General features: G+C 35.3%; 1 protein-coding gene across 4 annotated transcripts in view; it reads left to right on the forward strand.

Annotated features, from left to right (window-relative positions):
- Nucleotides 1-25,494, forward strand: part of LOC150103934 (formin-binding protein 1-like) — a 405,525-nt gene that overhangs the window by 354,951 nt on the left and 25,080 nt on the right. For 2 of the 4 annotated variants that reach the window (XM_090396622.1, XM_090396624.1), the window contains exon 13: nt 7,483-7,649. In XM_090396622.1, coding sequence (XP_090252748.1) covers nt 7,483-7,649 — 167 coding nt within the window. The remainder of the gene's footprint in view (nt 1-7,482; nt 7,650-25,494) is intronic. The other 2 variants (XM_090396623.1, XM_090396625.1) reach the window with 2 other exon arrangements.

Genomic DNA, 25,494 nt, shown 5'->3' on the forward strand with positions numbered 1-25,494 from the left:
TTTTTTTTTTTTTTTTTCAAATTTGCTTATTTTTCACATCACAATGTTTAGTCTCTAAATGTCGAATTTCGCAGGTTTCATGCACTCATTCGACAACACTTCATAACACAAAACACATTGAGGTTTCTCTTCACTTTCAACTCCACACCAAGTAAACCCGAATTCCAAATATGAACCGTTATATTTCCTACTGTATTTTTTTCTTTGAACTGCTTGTTTCTTCTACTTTAATAGTATCAGATTTAGTCGCTGTTACAACACGTGTATCACAATTAGGGTTAGCATCACCTGTTTCATTTGCTCTTCTTTTCAAAGTCCTAGTTCTAAGCCACTTTTCCATTATTAAAAAATGTTTCCAAAAAATGTATAAATAATGGGGTTAACTCAGACGCACTTTGTCGGGGTATCATTTAGCACTTCTGAAGGTATGCTGAGCCTTGGTTGAAGGAGGAAAACCTTCAGTAATAAATATCAATAAACAACAAGCAATTGGTTGAAATGTGGATAACACATGTTCACTTCAATTCATGTTCACTTAAAACTATATTGTTGTTCACTTCACCCCTCTTATTATTCGTAATTCTGCTGCTACAAATTATTGTAGTGCCAGAATGATGAGTAATAAAAGAGGGTGAAATGAACAGCCGTATAGTTTTATTGCTTCTGCCTTTGAACATTCTGATGCTATTTGTTGTTGTTTTTTTGTCTCCATTTCATTTCAGTAATTTTTACTTATTCAATTTTAATTTGTTTGGATAATTAAAAAAATTTATATTTATTTGATTAATTTAAGTCTGCCTGCGGACCACCTGTCCCATCGTTGCCAACCACAGGTTGAGAAACACTGTTTAGAGCAAATGAAATCTGACAAAGCACCAAAGATAGACCAAATTCCATCAGAACTCTGGAAAGAAAGAAAGCAAACAACTTTAAAATTCCTTACTGCACTTTTCAACAAAATCATTAAATCAGGAGAAATACCAGAAGATTGGAGAACATTAATTATCATACCAATTTACAAGAAAGGTGATACGAAAAATTGTAAAAATTACAGGCCAATCAAATTACTCAGCTATGTTTACAAAATATTTACAAGAGTATTACAGAACAGAATAAATAGCCCATATGAGATCATTCTTAGCGAAGAACAGGCAGGCTTCAGAAAGAATTTCTCCATTGGATCAGATCTTCATAATGCAAAGACCAGCAGAATTATACTGGAAACATAACAAAAATATCTATTACTGTTTTATAGATTTTAAACAGGCATTTGACTCAATAAACAGAGTAACTTTATTAAGAATATTAAAACAGAAACAAATCAATGAAGATACCCTAGACTTCTTAGAAAAATATTATAGTCTCACAGAAGCAATAATTAAATTCAACAGTATAACAACAGATAAAATAAATGTCAGTAAAGGAGTAGCCCAAGGATGTCCCATCTCCCCATACCTTTTTAACATCTACCTAGAGGATATGGTTAACCAAGCCTTGGAAGGAGAAAAAGGGGTCATCCCAAATGGTTATAACCTTAATAACATAAAATATGCAGATGACATTATAATGATAACAGACATAAAAGAAAAAATGTGAACCTAATAACCAAACTAAACAATATGGCTAAAGAATACAGCATGACCATAAATACAGAAAAAAAAACAAAGAACAAGTAAACATTCTCCTTGAATGTATCAATTAAACAGGTAAAACAATTCAACTATTTAGGAACAGTAATAACAGAACACTTGGATACCATGACCACTATTAAACATAGGATATCAACTGCTTGGTCATCATTTAATAAACTAGGAAAAATCTGAAAAAATAATAAAATCTACAAACTTCTAAAAATAAAATTATATAATGCAATTATAATACCCACTGTGCTATATGCTTCAGAAACTTGGACACTCAAGAAGACAGAGATACAAAAACTGGATGCTTTCAAATTGAAATGTCTCAGAAAAATAAAACAAAATGGACAGAAAAGAAAACAAATGAAACTGTAAGACAAGACCTGAAATATACAGACTCATTAATAGAAAAGATCAAAAGAAGACAACTTCAGTGGTACGGCCATGTTGAGAGAATGCCACCAAAAAGGCTACCCAACCTTGCTCTGTATGCAAGATTAAAAGAAAAAAAGGAAGACCAAGAATTAAATGGATAACATCAATAAAGGTCAACTCCGGATTACAAACATATAGACAGCTCATCAGTCATGCAAGAAACAGACTAATATCCTCAGTCTCCAGAAGTATCTCCCACTGCTTGTGTATGATGTGGTGTGGCAGTGTCATTCATAAAAATGAATATGTTGTCTACATCACCATAGAACAACCGAACATGACATTGATAGTCATAGTCCCTTTTTACAGCACTTGTAGCTTAGTGCATCCATTAAGTATAATGCCTCTCCACACCATGACCCCAATACTGCCATATCTATTCCTTTCAAGAACATTCTTGTGATGGTAAGCAGTACCATTTTTATGCCAGATCAATTGTCATCTAGAATTGGAGGAAAGACTAAAACGACTCTCATCTGTAAAGAGTGCATTTGCCCATTGGTACCTTGTCCAATTTTTATGGATACTAGTGTTGTACCATTGAAAATGTGCTCTACGATGAGCTGTGGATAAAGGGACAAAGACTTCAGGCATATAGGCCTGCTTGTTGTAGACATCTTGCCACAGTTTGTTGAAATATCCACATGCCTGTAGCTTGAATGGAGCTGACTTGCTAGCTGACATGCCATGGTGCATCAATTACATTTTACTGTTATAACCAAAAATCTATCTTCATGCTCCATGGTAGAGTGAGGGGAACCTCTTAGCAAATGTCTGGAACACATTCCATTAGTTGTAAATGCTGCCCAGAGCCTGGATACAATGCTGCGTGAGATTCCAAACTCTCTAATAATATCAGTAATTCTGCAGCCTTCTTCAAGCTTTCCAATAATTCTTCCCTGCATGAAATCATCTAGATGATGTGTTTGAGACATTATAAGACATCCAAGTTTGCAACTTTATTCCTTCCTGAAAAGAACTTCCTTCAAACACAATTCACTTAGCTCAGCCTTTTGCCTTTTATCTTGTTGAGTACTACCACATGACCCCTTTCCATGCAATTCTAAAATGTGAACGTGTACCCACTTTTTACTCTAAATCACCAGTTATACAAATTGCAGCAGATTCGTCTGAATTTGTGGCTGTAATCTTTATAAATAGTGTTTGTCCTTGGATTTTGAACGTGTGTGTGTGTGTGTGTGTGTGTGTGTGTGTGTGTGTGTGTGTGTGTGTGTGTGTGTGTGTGTGTGTGTGTGTGTGCGTGCGCGCGCGCGCTTTGTTAATATAATACTCTCCCTCCCCCAATAAAAGATTATAAAGCTGTAGTACATTAATACTTTAGGTGGGCTAAGGGTCTTATCTATTTTAGCATTATTTTATTTTATTCTATTTTTTTAATGTGATCCAGTAACACTGGTCTAGAGACCAAACATGAGACTTTTTTCAAGCAGCTTCAGGTCTACAGTAAGCGGAGCAGTGGATTCACATCAGGCAGTGAAATTTATCTCTCACCTCCAATTCTAAAAGTCATTTGCATTTTTCTGATGTCTCTGATACATCACTCAAGCCAGTCTATCTTAGTTTATCAAACCTTACCTCTGGAAACTAGAAATATTATCCTAAACCTGTAGTCCATGTTACTAATTTCAGTTAGTTCTTGTTTGAGTCAGTGACAAAGGCTCACACCAGACTAGAAGATATTTGCTACCATCAGTCAATTATTGTATCATTTATCATATTGAGGCTAAGAGACTTTGACTTCTGGCTGCTTGTTGGCATTCTTCAAGAAGTCATTCTTTACTATTAACTACAATAGTTATAGATCTTTAGAAGTCACTACCATCCTCTCAACTGTTGTTTTGTACATAGTAGTCTCTTTTAACCATTAAACCACATGAGTATGCCTTCACCATAATTTGTTTGTGTGTTTCAGATTCCTGTCCATTTGTATAACTACATCTTTCACAACCAATTTATTATTCAAATTAAACCAATTGCATTAAACAATTAAACTAATTCATCGTCATCAACGACCATGGGTTCAATGCCCATAGGTGTCTGATGCCATCTTGATATGATTCTTCCATTGCATTCTATTTTGTGCAAGATGACTCAGTTTGTGTATAGAATTTCCGCACTATTTGACAATGTCATCTCCCCATTCTCTGTTTGGTCTTCCTTTTTTGTTCTTTCCTTCAATCATCCCAAACAGCAGCATTTTTATTTTCCTCTCATCATTCATTCTACATATATGACAAAAGAGACATAGTTTCCTTTTGATTATTTTCTGGATCAGGTTTTCTTTTGGTTGTATTCGTCTGTAGATTTCCTCATTGTTCACTTTCTGGATCCAGCTTATTCTCAAGATCTTTCTATAGCACTTCCTCTCAAATGTTTATATCCTCCTTTCAGATTCTCTCAGAAGTACTCAGGCCTCACATCCATAGAGCATGCTGCTGAAGATGCAGATTTCTACAATGCACAGTTTAGTTTGCATCTTTATAGCTCGGCTCTTCCATATTTTGTCCATGGCTTTTAAAATAGTTGTTGCACTGGCTATTCTAATTTTGATCTCTTTTTTGGGGTCCAAATCAGACCAAATACTGAACAGAGTTACGTTACGATAGACAGATTTCAACTGGAAAACGTGGAACACTTCGCATCCAAGATATGTGAAGTGTTCCACGTTTTCCAGTTGAAATCTGTCTATCGTAACTCTGTTCAGTAACTCCTGTTGTCCGAATATCATTGTTTTAGTTTTTTCAAAGTTGACATTTAGTCCATATCTTTTTTCCTTCTGTGTGTAGTGTTTGCAATGCCTGTTCCAGCCTTGCTGCGTCTCTTTCAATCAGGATGATGTTATCTGCAAAGCAGAGGTAGTTTATTCTCATGTCATTTATTGAAATGCCTCCACCTTCTTCTTTAATCTTATCTAGTGATCTTCCTAGATGTGCGATGAAGATGATTGGTGATATTGTGTCCCCTTGTCTTGACTAGTGGCAAACCAATCTCCTGTCTCACCTGCTATTCTGATTTTTGCTTGTGCTTGGCTGTTTATATCTTTCAGCAGGCGGATCAATTTATTGTCTACACCATAGATGGTGAACCTATGGCACGTCAATGATTTACAGGTGATATCCTTTTATATGCTTATAGATTATTTAGTCTATTTTTTTTTTTTTTAAATTGTTACAATACGTACAAGTTAAATTTTGTTTTACACCAGTGAGCAGCTATGAAGAAGTGCATATGATTGGTGCAGTATTAACAGAAGATTGCGCGACCCAAAGACAAAGGCAACCATTGTTGAGTTGAAATGCTAATTCTCTTCAACCGAATTCCATAACATTTGAAACTATCATAACAACATTCACTATATATTTCTTAGTTTTAACACATTCATGGTGGGGTGTCATTTATCATTCTGATGGCACTTCTCATTACTGGCGAGCTCAACTCACAAAGTTTCTCTACCCTTGGTTCAATTTTATTGATGCTTGTTTGCATTTGAGCTGGCATGGGAACCCATGCATGCATTATATGGCATATTTTAATTCATGGTAGAATTTTATTTGAAGTTAGCCTTTGTGATCTGTCATAATGACATCAAGAATTTCAGATGCAATAAAACAAATATTTATTTCATGTAATTGAAAAATTAGACAAGAGTTTTTAGTTAGATACTGTGCTTCTGGTGCCACGTATGGTTTTCTTAAGTATATACAGCATAGTTTCTGTGAGAAGGGACGTGATTCATTAGTTATCGCCGTTTTTATTCCAACTCTCTGTAATTGCACTATTTGTTGAAAAGGCTCTGTACCTTATTCAGGAACACCATAAAACTACTTTTTCTTGCATCTGCAGTATAATGGCTTTTGGGGAGGGCATGTTGTTAACTGCAGGGAGCGAGTTACTATCGCCTTGCGTGAACACATGTTTAAACATTTTTCATGTGCGAGGTATATGCAAAACTTTTTAATGTCTTTTTTCATAAAGTAAAATCAGGGGTGCGATTTTTTTTCGAGTAAATATGGTAAGCATTTTGCTGAAGTTGACATCCTTCTGCTGCTTCCCCTGCTCAGCTAACTTCGATGGTGAGTTACAATGCATAAATATTTTTTGAAACCAACATCATTAAAATCAGTTTAATAATACAATAATCAATTTTACACTGAATAATATTATAAAATTATATATAAATAAATATTATAAATAAAATAAATTAAGTTAGATTAATTTTGTATTAATTTTTCCCCTATTAAAGACTGCTGGGCAAGTCAGCAATTCGATTAGTAAATTTTTGGCACACACTGGCACGTCAGCAACTCGATTTGTAAATTTTTGGCACGGGCACATAAAAAGATTCACCACCACTGGTCTACACCATAGGATTCCAAGACTGCCCATGTTATATTTTGGTCAATATTATCAAATGCTTTTTGGAAGTCGACAAAACAGCAGTATATCTTTTTGTTCTTTCTTTGAGCTTTCTCTGCTATTAGTGTGAGTGCAAGTATTTGTTGCACTGTACTTCGATCTTTTCGAAATTTGATTTGCTCATCAGGAAGATGTGCCACCATATAACCTCAGGCATTCTGTTAGTATTTTCATCAGCACTTTGCCAAGATGACTCATTAATGCAATAGTTCTGTAATTGGTGCATTCTAAAGCACTGCCTTTCTTATGAAGAATAACCAAGACCGATTTTTTTCCACTCTTCGGGAGCATACCTTGATCTCCATATTTCATTGCATAGTTATGCATTTCTTTTACAAGTAATTCTTCCCCATATTTTTGCATCTCACCTATTATGTTGTCATCTCCAGGACTCTTGTTGTTCTTGAGATGTATTTCTAATAGGACATACTTAATTATTATTAAAATAACTACATCAAATCTTACTACTTGCATTTATTCATTCCAGTAGTATTTAAACAAAATATATCTATTTTTTCACTTTACAGGGCTTATTCATGAATGCTATACGATCATACGATTGATATAAATTAAAATATGAAGTATCAAAGTATCTTCCACATATTAAATATTCCTGTTGGGAGAGAGAGAAAAAAAAGATAAATACATTATTTTCATAGATTCTTGCGTGTATTTCAAAAAATGAACACTAAATGTGAGCCAAGTAGAGAAATCATTACTATGAATAACTGTAAATCACGAGTCCACTATAGTAAAGCAAATAGTCGAGCTATGTTGTAGTATCTGCATAATAATTATAGTTTTGGACTAAGTGAGAATTTTATGTGATTGTTTCATTGAAATTTTTTAAAAAAATGCTTGAACTGTTAGTTTAGTTTAGATATTATTAAGAGTATCACAAATTGTATGCAATTATCCCTGACATTTTCTTAGTCTTGTAATTTATATTGATGTGCACATTCTAAAAATGCAGTTCCCACCTGAAACCTAGTTCCTCCAACAGCCCAGAAAGTGGCATCGGAGCAAGTCATAATAGTATTCCTGATGTTGATGGAGACTTTGATCGTGGCGATCATGGGGAGTTTGATATGGAGCCACTACCAGTATTGGGTACCGCACGTGCACTTTATCCATTTGATGGTAAGTTTGTTTTCCATGTCACTCAACATCTGTGAAATATTTATTATTGTATTCTTCATATAAATAGCAATCTAATTTCTATAAACCATAATCTTATTAAATGAAAGCATTATAAGTATTTAGTATTATTTTATAAACCAATAGTAAAGTGTCTGAAACTTTTGAGTTTCAGAGGTAATGACAGCTGAAGAGAACCTTGGTATTATAAAACCATCATATTAAATTGCCTAAAAGATGAAGGACTCTACCTAGGAGCCTTATATGATAGTTCTATGAAAGGTTGTTTCACTTCATCAGGAGAATTAAGTGAAGAAACTAAAAACAGGTATACTAACAGTTAACATACATAATGAAAATATTTGAACATGAATAACAATGGAAAGTACACATTTGCTATGATGTTTGCTGGTTCATGGACTGATGTATAATAATGATAACTGTGTAGGTGTTGCGATGAATTAATGAAGACCAAACCTGATGTAAAATCATCCTTTGTTTTTTGCTACATTGTAGAGGATGTTTCATCATTTCAACTGATGGTATTCACTGTTGAATTAGAGACAAATAGGTCTTTCCTGTTTTTGGATACACTTGTGAGGTATCTGAACAGAAAACATTCAATTGAGAAAATATTCTCAATCTATAAGAAGACAACACTAGGCGTTACATACATGCCACATCCCATCACCACCTGGTAGAAAAAATAGGCATCATTCATTCCTTATGTGATAGGGCTTACAGAATTTCCACTAATATAGGTAAAAGGAATCAGCAGTTACAATACCTCATTCAGTCCTACCAAATAATGGTTACAATAGAATGCTAATAAAATAAAATACTTTTTTTTTTTAAATAAAAAATAAAACCTACGTCATCCTCCAAAACAATCAGATGAAAGGAAAATCAAGACTTTAGAGAGTAGTGATTCTCCCATATATACAATCAGTCACAGATAAAATAGCAAGGATGCTTCATCAACAAAATATAAAAGTCACCTTCTACCCAGTTAACAAGATCTCTGATAACCTGAAATCTCCAAAGCCATCTGCCACTTAAAAAACCAAGTGTCTGCAGCATCAGCTGTAGTTGTGGTTTACACTGAATAGGACAGACAGGCAGTTGTCAGGAGAGATCAAGGATGTTGAGAATGAAAGAAAACACAAATCATGACTTACAGAACATACAAATGAAACAAAACATCAAGTACTATTGCAACAAACAAAAATGCTTCACATAGATTACAGATTTTTTTCAAGAGTTCCAAGAATATGATGAAATGTTCTCTACATTGTATCAATAAACAAGAGATGACTTACATCAGGTTTGGTCTTCACTAAATCATCACAACACACATGTAGTTAACAGTAGTATACAGCAGTTTACAAATCAGCAAACAATATCATAGCAAATGTCTGCTATCCATTATTATTCATATTCAAATATTTTCATTATGTATGTTAATTGCTATTACCTGTTTAGTTTATTCATGTAATTTTCCTGATAATGTAAAACAAAAAAATTTTCATGAAACTAGTCAAAAAATCAATAAAAAAAATAGTTTCTTATTCTATCTAATTCTTTAATTGTGAAATAATATCCGAAAAAATATTCCTAGCAAGTCCACAACTGTTTCACATTGTTGGTTCTTATCAGAGACCAACAGGATCCTAAGGAGTGCAAAAACCATCTTCCTAATATCCTGCCTTAAAGGGTGTATTTTGTTTGCCCCAATAAATGAACTCTTGGTTGGTGTGTAAATATAAGTATTGAAGGAAAGAGTGTAAAAGGTTTCATTTCATATTGAAAACAATTAAAAGAAATGATGAAAATATCCAGTATTGTTTTACATCCAAACGTTGTTTGCCTTTTAGGCTTTAACAGTTTTGAAACTGACTGAGAGCATAAAAGAGTACAGCCCTCATTAGGAGAGTTACCTTGACATTACTTAAAAGTTAATGGACTCTATCTAGGAGCACATTTATTTTTCTTTTATTAGTACCTTTGATGAAGGTCTCACTAGTCTGACAGCTGTATCAAACTGTCATTTCTTGTCACAGAGACTAAGCAGTCATATTTTTTCTATAAATGAACTCTTATTTAATATATAAAATATACATATTAAAGAAGAAAAAAAGCTTCAAAAGTTGTATTTTCTTCGTCATTTTCAAACCTTTTCAAGTTTCAAAAGCAAACATTGTTTTGCTACTTAATAGTTTTCCATACCAAATGAAGCATTTATGCTCTTGTCTTATATTTTACACATTGACCAAGAGTTCAGTTATGGAAAATGCAACTTTCAGATATGGAATTCCATGTATTAAGAAGAAAGGGTTTTTGTTTTTTGTCCTCATATGGTTTCCCTCAAAAGCACTAATGTGATTGAATATAATGATAAAATAATAAGTGTGTTATTATTATTATTACTACTACTACTCCAATACTACATGAATATTTCCATAGAGTCCAAAGTTCATTGCAGAAGGCACACACTAACCAATATAATGAAATATAGCATTATATTTCTCCTTAAACTTGTTTCAGTGATAAAGCACTCCTGACTATTGGCAATCTGTTCCATTCATTTACCACTCTCCATGCAAAATATCCATTGTTATCCCACCCTTACACAACTTCAAGGGTTTCTCCCCAGCAATATACTGAAAAATTGCTTTATCATCTGTTTTGTAAAATTTCTATAATAATTTATATGTATCCTCTCTTCTCTGCTCATCAGTCAAACTTTGAAACCTTCAATCTGACCTCCTAGGAAGAGAACTAGAGAACAGTTATCATTTTGGTCACTCATCTCTGAATCTTCTCCATCACTTCCACATTTCTGAGAAAACCATGCGACCAAATCTGTGCATACTATACCAAATGTGATTGTATCAAAGCCTTATAAAGAGAAATAATAACCTCTGCTTGTTGCTGTGTTCATTAACCTTTGAGCTATTTTACCCACATTTATATTGGGTTGGTAAATAAATTTGTTCGGTTTTTCAGAGTGGAATGAAACACATTTTATTTAATATATATAATACATACTAGTCAGTTATATATTGACCCTCTTTCTCAATGACCTCTTGCCATCTGTCCACCAACTTCATTATGCCACATTCATAAAACTCCTGAAGTTTACTGGTGAAAAACTGATCCAGGTGTCTTTTGACAGTTTCCTCATTAGTGAAGGTTTTCCAGTTCAGAGCATTCTGCAATGATTGGAATAAGTGGTAATCGGAAGGTGCTAGGTCCGGTGAATACAGAGGATGCGGCTAAACATCCCAGGCAAGACGTAACAATTTACTCTGGGTTGTTAATGATGTGTGGGGTCTGGCATTGTTGTGGTGAAAGACAACTCCTTTCCGATTTGCCAATTCAGGACGTTTTGTGCTAATTGCATGGGCCAGTCACGTTAACTGTGAGCAATAGACAGTTGAATCAGTCGTTCTGCCTAGCAGTAACACCTCGTAGTGGACAACACCTTTATAATCCCACGACACAGAGAGCATGATCTTCTTTGGGTGCAATCCTGCTTTCGAGGTTGCTTGCAGTGGTTCGCTTTTGTGCCTCCATGATCTTTTACGTACCACATTATCGTACACGATCCATTTTTCATCTCCCGTAATCATCCGCTTCAAAAATGGGTCATTTTCTTGGCAACGTTGCAGTGAATCACAGATGGATATGCGAGCAGTCATATTGGCCTCAGTCAATTCATGATTGATTCAAATGTTTCAAATCTCCCGCACTGTTTGTGATGGATTTTTGTTGACGATATCCTTCACAACACTCGAATCAACCTCGATCAAGCGACCATTGTGAGGCACATCACTGACATCGAAATCTCCAGAGCAAAATTTGGCAAACGACTTTTGGCATACATTTCTGTTAAGGCACCATCCCCATATACACTGCATATTTTTTATGGGCCTCTGCAGTTCGTTTGCCTTTTTTGAAATAAAAAAGCAAAATATGCCGGTAATGTATGTTATTTCCTTCCATTTCTAAATATATGTTATACACATGCAACTGAAGTAAGCTGAACGAAAATTCACTGACAGGTTATGTGAAATGTTGCCTTTCAACTGCGCAGTAGCGACAGGCAAAGTGGCGTAAACTTGTACTAATGCATAAACTGAACAAACTTATTTGCCAACCCAATATATATATATATATCCTCTAAATGTCTGTTCTCTGTCTATCATCATCCCAAATTCCTAGCCTCATCAATTTCCTGCAGTGCATCCTTCAATACAATACACAGCTTGTAATCTCTGTCAGCTGAAAATGCATAACCTTACACTTTGCCACATTAAACTTCTAACCATTATCCTCTGCTCAAACTATTAGTCTCTTTAGATCATCCTGCAGCATATTAGAAATTTAATGGAGTGAAAATAGCACTGGAAAAGAATTAAAAGTAATATTTAATGTTCTTGATATTTTGTCTCAGTCACAAAGACATCTTTGGGAGGTACACAACATAAGATTGTAACACACACAAAAGCAATGAAACAAAGTAAAACAACAGTCAGTAGACCCAAGTCTAGAGGCCTGACCAGGTAGGACATCTTCTGAAGTGCCATTCAGAGGCCTGGATAACATGGGATCCCCAAGAATTAATGTTTCCCACAGTTTGGAAAGTGTTTAGTGCATCCATATTTATTTAAATTAGGTTGGTTTTTTAAAGACAGCTGCTGATTTTAAAAAAAAGTCTTTTACTTTTAAACTTACTGTGATTGAGTATAATGATTTCTTTTTCCCATTTGATTCTATGTGTATTATCCAAAAAATAGTCTGCTAAACCTGACTGATTAATTTAGGTTCTTCCATGCAGATAGCAACTGATCATCCAGTCTGTCCATAGTAGGCCAGCTTGCAAGAAAAAGGAACTCTCTGTGCACACACATACACACACATGCATGCACGCACCGGAAACTGAGAAAGGAAGGAGTTGGTCCTTAGAGAAATGAATAAGAGCAACCAATTTCAAGTGAGGCTTGAAAGTAGTGCACAGAGACTGTATTTTTTTTTGGATATACTACTGATATAGGGAATGATGATACCAGTACTATAAACTTTCTGAAGAGAAGTTTGAGGAATGGAGAAAGGATTAAAACATTTGTTGATTTCATAGGAATTGCGGCCTCAACCATCTCTCAGATGTATCTCAGACATAGGCAATGGTGATAGCATTACTATAATCCTTATGCAAAGAAGTTTGATAGATGAGAGAAGGATTAAGGCATTTTGTTGATTTTATAGGAATTAGGAATTGTGGCCTTGACCAAGACCTCCTTTTAAATTAAAAATGCCAAGAAGCTATGTTCTTCTTTAAATCCTTTATCTAAGCGTAAGCAAACAAAGTTTGCATGAGACCCTTCTTCATTCCTAAACTACTATTTGTATAGAATGACTTCACATTAATTGCCTTAGTATCCCATGATGCAAAGCACATGTCCTTTTGGGTGTGTATAATGCTATGCATTATGAGAAGAGTCACTAACCAGACCGGTTTCAGCCTTTATTGAGATCTCATAAGTGGAAACCAGACCCAGAAGAGATACCAAGGTTGAAGTATTGCAGATGTCATATATAAATCCCAGTATCCAAGTTATATCAGGCAATGACAATCAAAGAAAAGACAGAGTAGCTATAGTATTCAACACTAAATATGAGGCTAATCTTCTTGAATGACAGGCAGTTTCAAGTAGAGTGATGTGGGCAGATATCAGAATGGGGAACTGGACAATGAGACTTATTTGTGCCTATGGTCCCACAGAAGGTTCTACTAAGGTAGAAGTGGAGGAATTTTTTGACACTTTAGAGAAAGCAACTGACACAATGAAATAGAAAAAGTCGGTCCTTGTTGGGGATCTAAATAGCAGAGTAGAAAATGATTGTCAGACATACAAAAATATTTTGGGAAAATTTGGAGAAAAGAGCAAAGCCAATAATAATGGCAAATACCTGTTGGATTTCTGCTCAGTACATGGACTGGTTATTACTAACACCATGTTCCAACATAAAAATGTGAACAAATTCACATGGAGAGAAGAGACAAGGAATAAGAAAAGTCTCATTGACTATGTTATTGTTGATAGGGAAGTTTTTTCAATGGCACAGGACACCAAAGTGTACAGACAATTTGAAATTGGAAGTGATCACCACTTGGTCTTGAGTAGAATAAAATTGAATTTCATATTGAAAAGAAGAACATGTAAGAAGTTTTAAAGCAAATAAAAGTTGAGCAGCTCTCAGGTGTGAACTGTAGACTAAAATACACAAACATTATTCAAGAAAAAATGAAAGAGTTTGAGAACAGCAACCAAACCTTGGAGATTCAGTGGCAAGCCTTGAAGAAAACACTGATTCAGAAAGAGAGGCATGTGGTGAGGTTGTCTACAAGGATAGAAAAATCAGAACTCCATGGTGGACATAAGAAGTTAAAGAGGCAGTGAAGGAAAAGAAGAAAGCAGCACATCAAAAGTTGCTGACAAATAAGTCAGCTTGTGAATACAGAGACAAATGTAAGAAAGCTAAGCACTGTGAAGTCATGGGAAGACTTTGGTAAGAACATAGAAAAAAAAAATACCAGGAAGTGGTGAAATATTCTGGAGGCTGTTGAAAAAGGTAAGAAATAGAGAAAAGAGTACTGTAAAAGGAATTAGAGATGACATGAAAACTGGAGAAAAAGATATCCTTAATGTATTGAATAATTACTTCGAGAAATTACTAAAAGAAACAAACCGTGACAGCACATTCTTACTAAATAGCTTAAGGAAATTACAATGTACAATAGAATATACATTAAAATAAATTTTAATACACGTCCAATATTTCGTCAACGTCACGTTGCCATTATCACAGGAACTTAAATAGAAGACACATGCACACAAGCACAACACACAGTAAATGAGGAACGAAGCAGGAAGCTATTCTTTCTCCTAAAAGTCCTGATGGTGCCCCCTAGCGGGCAATGTTGGTATTCTTCGCCGATTGGGCTGAAGGTCTTCTGATGTAAGTTTCCCAAATTTGGGGCAGTCTTCATGCAACCAAATTTGCTTAGGTTTGGATTGTTTCTTAGGGCCGAGGCTGATTCCATGAATAGCCTTTCATATTTGAATTTCCTGCAGTGTATTATCGTGGCTTTCTGCCACCCTATTCTATGGCAGGTATCCAGCACATGGTCTGCAAGACCAGAGTGGCTGTATTGGTGAAATCGGATGTAGTCCTTGTGTTCTGAAATTCTGATATTAGCTGTCCTGCCTGTTTGGCCAAGGTAGGACAGCTTCAAGGGACTTGGTATACACCAGGTATGTCGGGGGGGAAGGTTGGTCTTTAGTGGAGTAGATAAGGGATGCCAATTTTTTATAAGGTCTGTAACAAGAAGTTAAGTCATGTTTTTTTAGGATTTTTTTAATTTTTACCGAGGTGCCTCGGATATAGGGAATGGTGATGGATTTGGAGTAATCCTTGTTGCGAAGGGGGGGGGGTAGCCATTGGCTAAGAGTGTTGAAAATGTGGTTTAGTTCTGTGGTTAGGGCATTGTCATTTGAACAGATAAGTTTAGCCCTATTGTGTAGTGTCTTAATTACTCCATATTGTTGTGAGGGGTGTTGGTGGGATTGTTGATAAATGTATCTGCCTGTATGGGTGGGCTTTTTATAAACTGAGAAAACCAAGGTTCCATCAGGCTGGCAGGTGACTAGTGTGTCTAAGAAAGGAAGGCATTTGTTTTTTTCTTCTTCCATGGTGAACTTGATTCTGGGGTGTTGGTTATTTAAGTGTATTAGGAAGGAGAGAAGTGCATCGGAGCCATGTGGCCAAATAGCAAAGCCATATGGTTGGTTTTTGTGGGGCAGAGTTTAAGGCTTTCTCTTCAAAAGTCTCCATATAAAAGTTGGCCAAAGGAGGGGAGAGTGGAGAACCCATGGCTGTCCCATCTATTTGTTTGTAGAATTTTCCTTGCCAAACAAAATAGCCTGAGTTCATTGTGAACTGAAATAGGGCTGTGATATTGGGAGGAAATTTAGCTTGGATTAGCTTTGAGTGGGACATTTGTGAATAGTGAGGAGACATCAAAACTGACCATTACATCAGTGTGTTTCAGTGTAAGGTTTTCTATGCTGGCCTTGAAGTGGGCTGAGTTTTTTATGTGTGAAGGTGTGTTGCCAGTATAGTGTGTGAGGGCTTTGGCTAAATGTTTAGCTAATTTGTATGTGGGGGAATCAATGCCATCCACTGTGGGATGTAATGGCACATTTTCTTTATATATTTTTGGTAGTCCATATATACGGGGGGGGGGGGGGGGGTTATGGAGTTAAACGGTTTTAATTTGTTAGTGACCTTTTTAAGCAGCCTGTGGAGTTTTCTAATTTGTGAGATGGTGTTATTGTACTCGATAGGGAGGTAAGTACCCCAATCTAACAATAGAGCATTCAGCTTACCTGTGTAATCCTTTTGGTTAAGCAATACTTTGGTGATTATTATTTCCTTGGGTGCTTAAGGGTCAAAGCTGTATAACTGAGAGGAGACCTCCACTTAGCCTTTAAAGGAATGCAGAGAACCGACCAGGGGTTCTGATCTAATGTCCAATCCTCACCTTCTCATGGTGCACCCTATTGGGTATCTACTCGGATACTGAACGAACAAGGATGGGCTGGCAATTTGGGATTTACCCGACCAAATGGTATTCCTATTGGTTAAACCAAAATAAAAAATGTGGTACAACATGACAAAATTACATGCCGTCTGGCAAAATATTCTGGAGGTTGTTGAAGAAGCTTAGGAATGGAGGAAAGAGGTGTAAAAGGAGTTATAGATGATAAAGGTGACATGAAAACAGGAGAAAAAGATATCCTTGAAGTATGGAGTAATTACTTTGAAAAACTGCTAAATGAAATGAGCAGTGATGACAGCATAGTGGTAAAAAAACACTGACCAGGCATGCAGTCAGGAATACATATCCATACTTGGAAAAAAACATCAAAGGCTTGAAATGTGGAAAGGCAGCAGGGATAGATGATATTCGACCAGAAATGCTGAAGTATGGTGGTATAAAAGTCTTTCAGTGGCTGCACTTGCACAGTTCAGAAAGCCTGAACAGAGGGAAGACTTCCCGATGATTGGAGTAGAGCTCTCATAGTACCCATATATAAAAAGGGAAATAAAACAATGTGAGAAATACAGAGGTATTTCCCTACTGAGTGTTCCTGGCAAGATCTATGCAAGTATACTTGAGAAACAGTTGAGAAGAATTGTGGAAGAAAAGCTTGGTGAAGAACAAGCTGGATTCAGGCCGAATAGAGACTGTCAGGATCAGATCTTCACTTCACAACAAATAGTTGAGAAATCATGGGAATATATAAGTTTTGTCGAATTGGAAAAGCCATATGACAAGGTGCCAAGAGAGAAGCTTTTCAATACGCTACAGTTATATGGTGTCAATGGGACATTATATCAAGCAATACTTAGTCTATATTTGAGTTGTAAGTCGGCAGTTAGAACTGAAGGAAGTACAGGAAGATGGCTTAATGTTAAATGTGGTGTGAGACAAGGATGTACATTATCCCCTCTGTTATTCATTATCTATATGGATCACATTATGAAGGAAAGTGGTATTATACATGATATCAAAATTGGAGACGTTAATGTCAGCTCTTTGCTTTATGCAGATGATGGTATACTTCTAAATAAATCCACTATTTTGTATATTTGTTTTGTATATAATAAGTTTTGCCAGAGGGTTGAATTTTAGAGGATTGGTGCTAACCTCTCATAGTATCCATCTATAAAAATAGAAATAAAACTGAATGTGAGAATAACAGAGGTATTTCCCTACTGAGTGTTCCTGGCAAGATCTATGCAAGTATACTTGAGAAACAGTTGAGAAGAATTGTGGAAGAAAAGCTTGGTGAAGAACAAGCTGGATTCAGGCCAAATAGAGGCTGTCAGGATCAGATCTTCACTTTACGACAAATAGTCGAGAAAGCATGGGAATATAACAAAGATCTGTATTTAAGTTTTGTCGATATGGAAAAGGCATATGACAAGGTGCCAAGAGAGAAGCTATTCAATACGCTGCAGTTATATGGTGTCAATGGGGCATTGTATCAAGCAATACTTAGTCTTTATTTGAGTTGTAAGTCAGCAGTTAGAATTCAACTACAGGAAGATGGTTTAATGTTAAATCTGTTGTCAGACAAGGATGTACATTATCCCCTCAGTTATTCATTATCTATATGGATCACATTATGAAGGAAAGTGGTATTAAACCTGATATCAAAATTGGTGATGTTAATGAGAACTCTTTGCTTTATGCAGACAATGTTATAGTTCTAAATAAATCTGCTATAAGTCTGCAAGATTCTCTGACTAAACTGAATAACTATTGTAATAGATATGGTATGAAGGTCAGCATTAAAAAGACAAAGACAATGAAAATAGGCAGAAGCATTGAAAATATCAACTGCATTGTGAATGGAAACCATTCACAAAGTAAAACATTTCAGCTACTTAGGCACGATTTTCAGTTAAGATGGTAAATTAAATATGGAAATCGACAACAGAATCAATAAACTGGTATGGTAGGAAATTAGTTGAATAAATTTATATGGAATAAGAGAGAAATTAGTCAAAACACTAAATTAGCTGCATACAAGACAGTGTTCAAACCAATTTTAACTTATGGATCTGAGAGCTGGGTCTGAAGTAAAACACTTGAATCAATGACTAGAAGACTGCAGATATGAGAGTCCTGAGAAAGATTAGGGGCATGAACAGATGGCATCAATGGCAATATCATATTAAAAACGAGGATATTAGGAAAGAACTTGACATTATCAGCATCCAGAAATGCATTAGCAGAGCTAATCTCAGGTGGTATGGTCACTTAATCAGAATGGGAGAGGAAAGATTAGCAAAACAAGTGTTCTCTGCCAGGGTGGCAGGAAAAAGACCCAGAGGATGACCAAGATATAAATGGATTGATTATGGTAAAAAGTGCCTTAGAAGATAGAAATATAAGATCTGATAATGTTGGAGTCTTGGCAGGTAACAGACTGATTTGGAGGAAAATTGTAGATAAGAATTTAGTAATGATGTAAATTTTTCATCTAGTACTATCATATCCTGTACTCTCCTTGAGGGTACTTGACAGGAATTTGATGATGATGATATCCAAGTAGTGAAAAGGTGTAACACCTTACTATTAAAATACTCTGGATTGGATTTCTTGGCAATTTTAATTTAATTTATAACCAGAAAAAAAAAAAAAAAACTTTCTGTATTTCATCTTGTGTTGCTTGTGTGTCTGTGCATTACAGTTTTATCTTGTATTCCCTGAAGATGTTTCTGTAGATGAGCTAAAATATTAGAAGCATTAATGCTGTCATGGATTATACCATGATAGTATTGCAAATAAATGGACATAAATTAAAAATTATACATGTTTATGCCACCTCAGACCACACAGAGGAAGAAATAGATGCAGTTTATGAAACACTAGATCAACTAGTAAATAGCAATTGTTATATTATTTACAATCTTGATGGAAGACTTTGATGGTAAAGCTGATGTGAGATTGATTGAATTTGCTGAAAGTATAGGTCTCTACATAATGAATACCTTCAAAAAAAAAAAATGTAAATGGATATATCAAAGTCTAAATAGAGAGGTGTTTAATGAAATAGATTATATTTTAACCAACAGAAAATATATCGTACAAGACACAAATGTAATAAATAATTGCATTACTGTAACTACAGATTACTGAGATCAAAAATTACACAGTCCAACACAATTTTTGCTGACTTCTATATGAGACTTGTTTTTTTACTAATTTGGGTGCGCTGATTTCAAATATCAAACCCATTTTTCTCTATCATGTCAGGTTTTTCATCTATGGCATTTTGTTTTTGATAGTTTTAAGGAGGCAGTACTATTTAGAGGATCAAAAAAATCGATTTTTTAATATTATTTTCTGAAAGTATGTACTTTTAAAAATCTGTTGTTAACTTTTTATCAAGAAATTCGAAAAATTCCCGAAGATATAGCCTATTATTCAAAGCGGTGCGCAGATCAGAATCGGAGTGCTCACCGCTCTCGCTTGTTAGTAAATGAATAAATGCGTAAGAACCTGCAACGGCACGTAACTTCAATCTCAACATTGACTATTTTAGCAGCCTTAAATAAAGCCTATTAGCTCTTTATTTAAGTAATTTAATGGGTGCACCTTTCTGACAACTCATATTACAGAGTATATAAGTTCTTTTCGCTATACCCTCAGTATTAATTTGGTCTACCTACTCACTGATGAGACCTCAATAAAGGTTGAAACCGGTCTAGGTTTCAACCTCTATTGAGTTTCAACCTTCCACCATAATGTATAACATCATATATCTCCTAGGAGATATGTTTTACATTATGGGAAATACTAAAAATAGTGATCAGAACTTTACCCACCTTTGCTACGAGTTGCCCTAGTTTGTACTATGTGCTTTAGCTTATGCTAGTATTGCAGATACTTTTATAGTCTACTATATTCGGTATGAAACTCTTTGATTCCGATCTTTGAGTTTCTTACTTGGTTTTGAAACAATATGGGATTTAACATCCCCTTAATTTAAATAATGTTACATCGCCGAAGTAAAGCCTATTGGCTCTTTATTTAAGTAGTGATAGGATTATTATGATCAACATGTTGAGAGGGATGTGAAGAGATGAGAGTAACAAGAGTTGTTTGGCATTGTAACCATTGGATAGGAAAGGCATCTTTCCTGTCTAATGGCAATTGACAGGAAATAAAGGAGGTTCTGCAGTAAGATCAGTCTCAGTAGAGCAGAGATTGGAGGCTCTATTAACAAGAGTTTTGATAATACCATATTGTTGGGTGTAGGTGGGTTTTCTGTAAACTTAAAAGAAAAGGTGCCATTGAGAAGACATATAATTAGTATCTAGAAGAGACAGGCTATTATTTTCTTTTTTTCTATAATGAACTGGATTCTAGGGTGCTGTCTGTTAAGATGGAGGAGAAAGGAGTCTAACATGTTGGAGCCATGCAGCCAAATTGAAAACACACGTTAGTGTATCTAGGTGTTTACAAAATTCCCTGTTCCTGCAATTTATCTTATTATGATCAAACTGGGAGATCTGCCCAGAAGAAGATAAAAAATACATCTGTCACCATAAGTATGGTCAGTCAGGCTTGCTAACCATGCCTTAGATACTTTGCACAGAATCAAATGGGAAAAAACTGACCTAATGTTAAAACTGTGAGTCTTAGGCCTCCCACCCAATGGCTAACCAAGAGTGCCCATAAAGGGCACTCCTCATAAGACTTGAGGCTTTCAGTCTAATCTTTTCCACTTAGTGTTTGTGCAAATTTGTGTGTGTTTTTGCAATTTTAATATTATTTCCCTGATGATGTCTTATTGACTGAGATAAAATATAGGAGTGATTAAACGTGTTATTTAATTATTTATATGTGCTGTATTTATTCCATAAGCCCCATGATTTCAAATCAGAATCTACTTTAAAAGAAAAATATTAGACAGTTGTATACTTCTGGTCATGACATATAGAAATGAAACATGGACTTTGACTGGAAATTAACTAATAAGTTAAAGATTACTTACAAAAAAAATGAAAAGATCATTGTTCGATATTACCATTCTGAATAACACAGTACTTAGGGTAGAGTTCAGACTAGGGCGAGAGACACTACAACAGCCATTAAAAGAATTCAAATGCCAATGGGCATGTCATATTGTAAGAACTACACTCAGAAATGGACAAAGAATGGTATCCCAGAGATGGAAAGAGAGCTATAGGAAGACCAAAGAGATGGTGGGAGAATGAGATTAAAGAGATGGCTGGAACTCATTGGTATAGGAAAGCACATGATAGAATTGAATGGAGGACTACTTTGAGAGCGGCCTCTGTCCACCATGAACAGAAAATGGCTGATAATAATGCTATTGTTAATGTCTACTTTGTCTTTTCTGTGTTATCTGTGCCATTTATTACATATTATTATTATTACATAACACCTCCAGGGAGTCCAAAGACTCATTGAGGGAGGGCACCTGCTCTACAACTCTCCTTCTCCACCAACCACAACTACATTCATCTACAGCTTCCCACCACTACTTTCACTGACAATCACCAACATCCATGCCCACGGCGGCATTCGAACCTACAGCCTTTTGGCTGGAGAGTGGATATGCTAACCACTCGCCCAACCAGGCCGGCACTCTTACTTTATGCTCTCACTTTCTTACTCTTGCTCACACTCTGTAAATTAACAAATTTATTTATGACTGTGTCAGTTAAACTACTCATTGAGTTCAAGAGTGTAAGAAACTTAAACAAAGACAAAGCAGATGTTATTCCCCATTGACTCTGACTTTTACCTTCAGTCATGGCTTAAACTTATTACTTAGCATAAAATTATCATACCCCCAATTGTCAGATTCATAGTTTTTGGATTAGTGTAATGACAAAACGGTTTCAGTGTATTGTTCACAAACTAATTTAATTATACCAAGAAATCTGTTTACACCATTCAGTCCACTTATGGGCATGGATGCAAAGAACATACAAGTCATAGATAATTATGATTACAATTCTGTCTTATAACCTAAACATAACTTCTTGTATTCTTACTAGTCATTCTTACCCATTAAACATTAAACTTGTCAAGCCTATTCTTGATTAAAAATAACTCACGGTCACTCCATACAGCAGTACACTTACTCTTATAGTAAACACCTATTCGACTATATCATGAATATTTACTCTAGCACAAAATGAATTTGGAACAAAAACACATAATGTGATCCAGAAGTAATTACACATCTTTCTAAGTACTTACAACGAGTTAAACATCATATACTTCTTTCATTCAGTACAGTCCTTAATTGATTCTTGTAATTAATTAAAATTACAAGAATCAATTCCTTAATTAAAAGATATTTGGTAATTTTACACTATCATCACTATTCCCTAATCATTGGTTTTTGGTTCTTTCTGAGTGGTTTTCACTCCATTAAGCCTCTAACATGAGTTTTATCCAACATTATTATTAACTTCTTGCATCATCATCGTCAACAAACAACTGTATATGCCTCCTTAAACCATCCAAAATATCATTAATATAAAAGATTAGCAGCAGCTCAGTTATTAGGCCCTGTTCATTGGTGTCACTTGTCTTCTCTTTTGATTCAGATCTATCATATATTGCTCTCTGGATGTCTGTCCATTAGCCACTTTCTCTTATCCTTGTTGCCATCTCTTGTCCATCCCTATTAATATTTTACATAATATGTGTGGTATCCTGACAGAGTATAGCTGTATCATAATGTAGTCATTTTGCTTAACTAACTGGACTGTAGAAAGATAAAACCTTCCTCTTCAGAAAGCCATGCTGGGAATAGATGAATTCCTGGATAGTTTCTCTTTCTTTCTATCTTTTTTTTTTTTTTTTAAATGCTGTATCATTAATCTCAAAACAAGAATTATATTGAGTTCTCAGTCAATTTCAAAGGCAAGCATTGCTTTGCTGTTTGGCTATAAAACGATATTGATATTTATGATCATTTCTTTTAATAGCTACTAATACCAAATGAAGTCATAGACTCTTTCCTTACAGTGATGATAACACCCCTTGAGGGTACATGTCAGGAATTTGATGATGATAATTTTATTACTTCTAGACATTGAGCCTATAAAATTATTATTATTGCATGGGCATTTCCATGGAGACTGAAGATTCACTCACAACAGACTCTGGCAACCCATTCAATTCATTCATCACTCTCCAAAGCAAAAGATATATTCCTGATGTCCTTGCTAAACCACATTCTTACTGAATTTCCAGGGATGAGCATCTTCTATCTCCTCTAGCCAAGTAATACTGAAAAATTTTCTCTTCATTAATCCTATAAAACCCTTTTATTAACACATATGTTTCAATTGTATTGTTCCCCTCTTTTCCACCCAACAAATAACTTCTGCAACCTGCAGACTTTCAGTTTATCCTTTAAGAAGTATCCCACAGACTACTCACTTTCCTCTGTATCCTCTCCATCACTTCCTCATTCTCAAGAAATCAAGGTGACCAAACTTGTGCACAGTAATCCAGATGTGGCCACATATCAAAAGCCTTATTAAAGAGGAAAAAAAATACATAACTACTAAAATTTCAACAGAATGCAAGAAATTGTAATGCTAAATGTTATGTAATTTAACCAGTATAAAAATAACTATTCTACACTATTTAAATTAACGGATATTAAATCCCACATTGTTTTAAAACCGAATAAGAAACTCAGAGATTGGAATCAGAGAGTTTCATGCCGAATATAGTAAACTATAAAAATAGTTGTATTGTTGCCTTGGTCAATATGTTGGGATCTCAGATTGTAAGCATTAGTAAAACCTGGCTATTAGAATCAGACATACTGTCTGGTATCGAGTGTAAAGGGTACAGTATTTTTAGGAAGGATGCTGCTAATGATATTGGATCACTTCAATCCCGTTAGAGTAGAGACCTATGATTGTAGTACTACTACTAACAGTATTTCACGTGGCAGTGAGTTTGAAGCCATCTGGTGTGAGGTGAAATCTAACAAGATCAATTACATAGTAGGGTGTTGTTACAGACCTAGTGGATCGGTTGCTAGTGATGAAGAAATGTATTACCAAATAGAAAAGATGAGTGCGAAAAGAGTAACCATAATGGGAGACTGTAATTTTCCAAATATTTATTGGATAGCAGTAGAATCTCATCAGAAGAATGAAAATGAATTTATTGACCTGTGGGACAAATTCCTCAAGCAGCATGACAGAAGGAACTTGATGTCAAAGAGTGTTAGATTTGATTATAGTGTCAGAGGGCATTTCAGTTAATGACATACCTATTCTGCCTCTGGTTGGTGGCAGTGATCATATGGTACTCACTTTGGAAGTGACTAAGTTAATGATTGTTCCATTCAGAAAAGGTTACATGCTGAACTACAAAGCAGGAAATTATGACCAACCGAGGAGTATACTGAGTTCAGTGGAATGGGATCGGTTTTCTGGATATGGGAAGAATATCGAAAATGAGTTGCAGTGAATGGAAAGCATTCAAACAATACTTAAATGATGCAATATGAGAATCTATCCCGAGAGTTCAAAGAATAAATAGGGTAGGAGTCAAATGAATGTGCAATCTTATTAAGCAAGAGATGCATAAGAAAAGAATGATGTGGAATGAATACTGATACATAAGGATGATGTCCATTATGAAAATTATAAGCAGCCGGCTAGAATAGTCACAATCGGTGTATGAAAAGAAACTGGCTCTGTGTGCTAAATACAACCCACAAGAATTCTATCGATATGCTGCAAGTAAAAAAGAATGACTCTTCTAAATGCAGATGCAGAAGAGGTTGTTTGACTAATGAGTGCTCATTTTGTTAAAAGCTAAATTGCACAACCTGGTGTATGCAACATTGAGCTCACTGCTACCTCTTCACTGGATGAAGAAACTCAGGCATATGAGGACAAGGTATTAGAACTGTTGCACAAACTGAATAAGAATTTAGCAATATTAACTGATGGGATATTAGCACATGTGCTAAAAGAGTGTTCAGCTGACTGGCTGTTTCTTTGACCAGGATGTTTAATTTGAGTCTTCAAACAGAGAAGATTCTGCAGGAATGTATGGTAATTCCATTGCACAAGGGTGGTACAAAGACTAATGTATCCAACTATCGACCAATAAGGATTTAATGAGTGGTGGTGATGATTTTCGAAAAATTGGTTAGGGCTCGCATTCAGAAATGGGTTGCAGTGAGCA

This window comes from Typopeltis vanoorti, chromosome 8 (genome assembly GCF_054136105.1).
Source record: "Typopeltis vanoorti isolate ZY-2024b chromosome 8, IOZ_Tvanoo_1.0, whole genome shotgun sequence".
In the NCBI taxonomy this organism is placed as follows: Eukaryota; Metazoa; Arthropoda; class Arachnida; order Uropygi; family Thelyphonidae; genus Typopeltis; species Typopeltis vanoorti.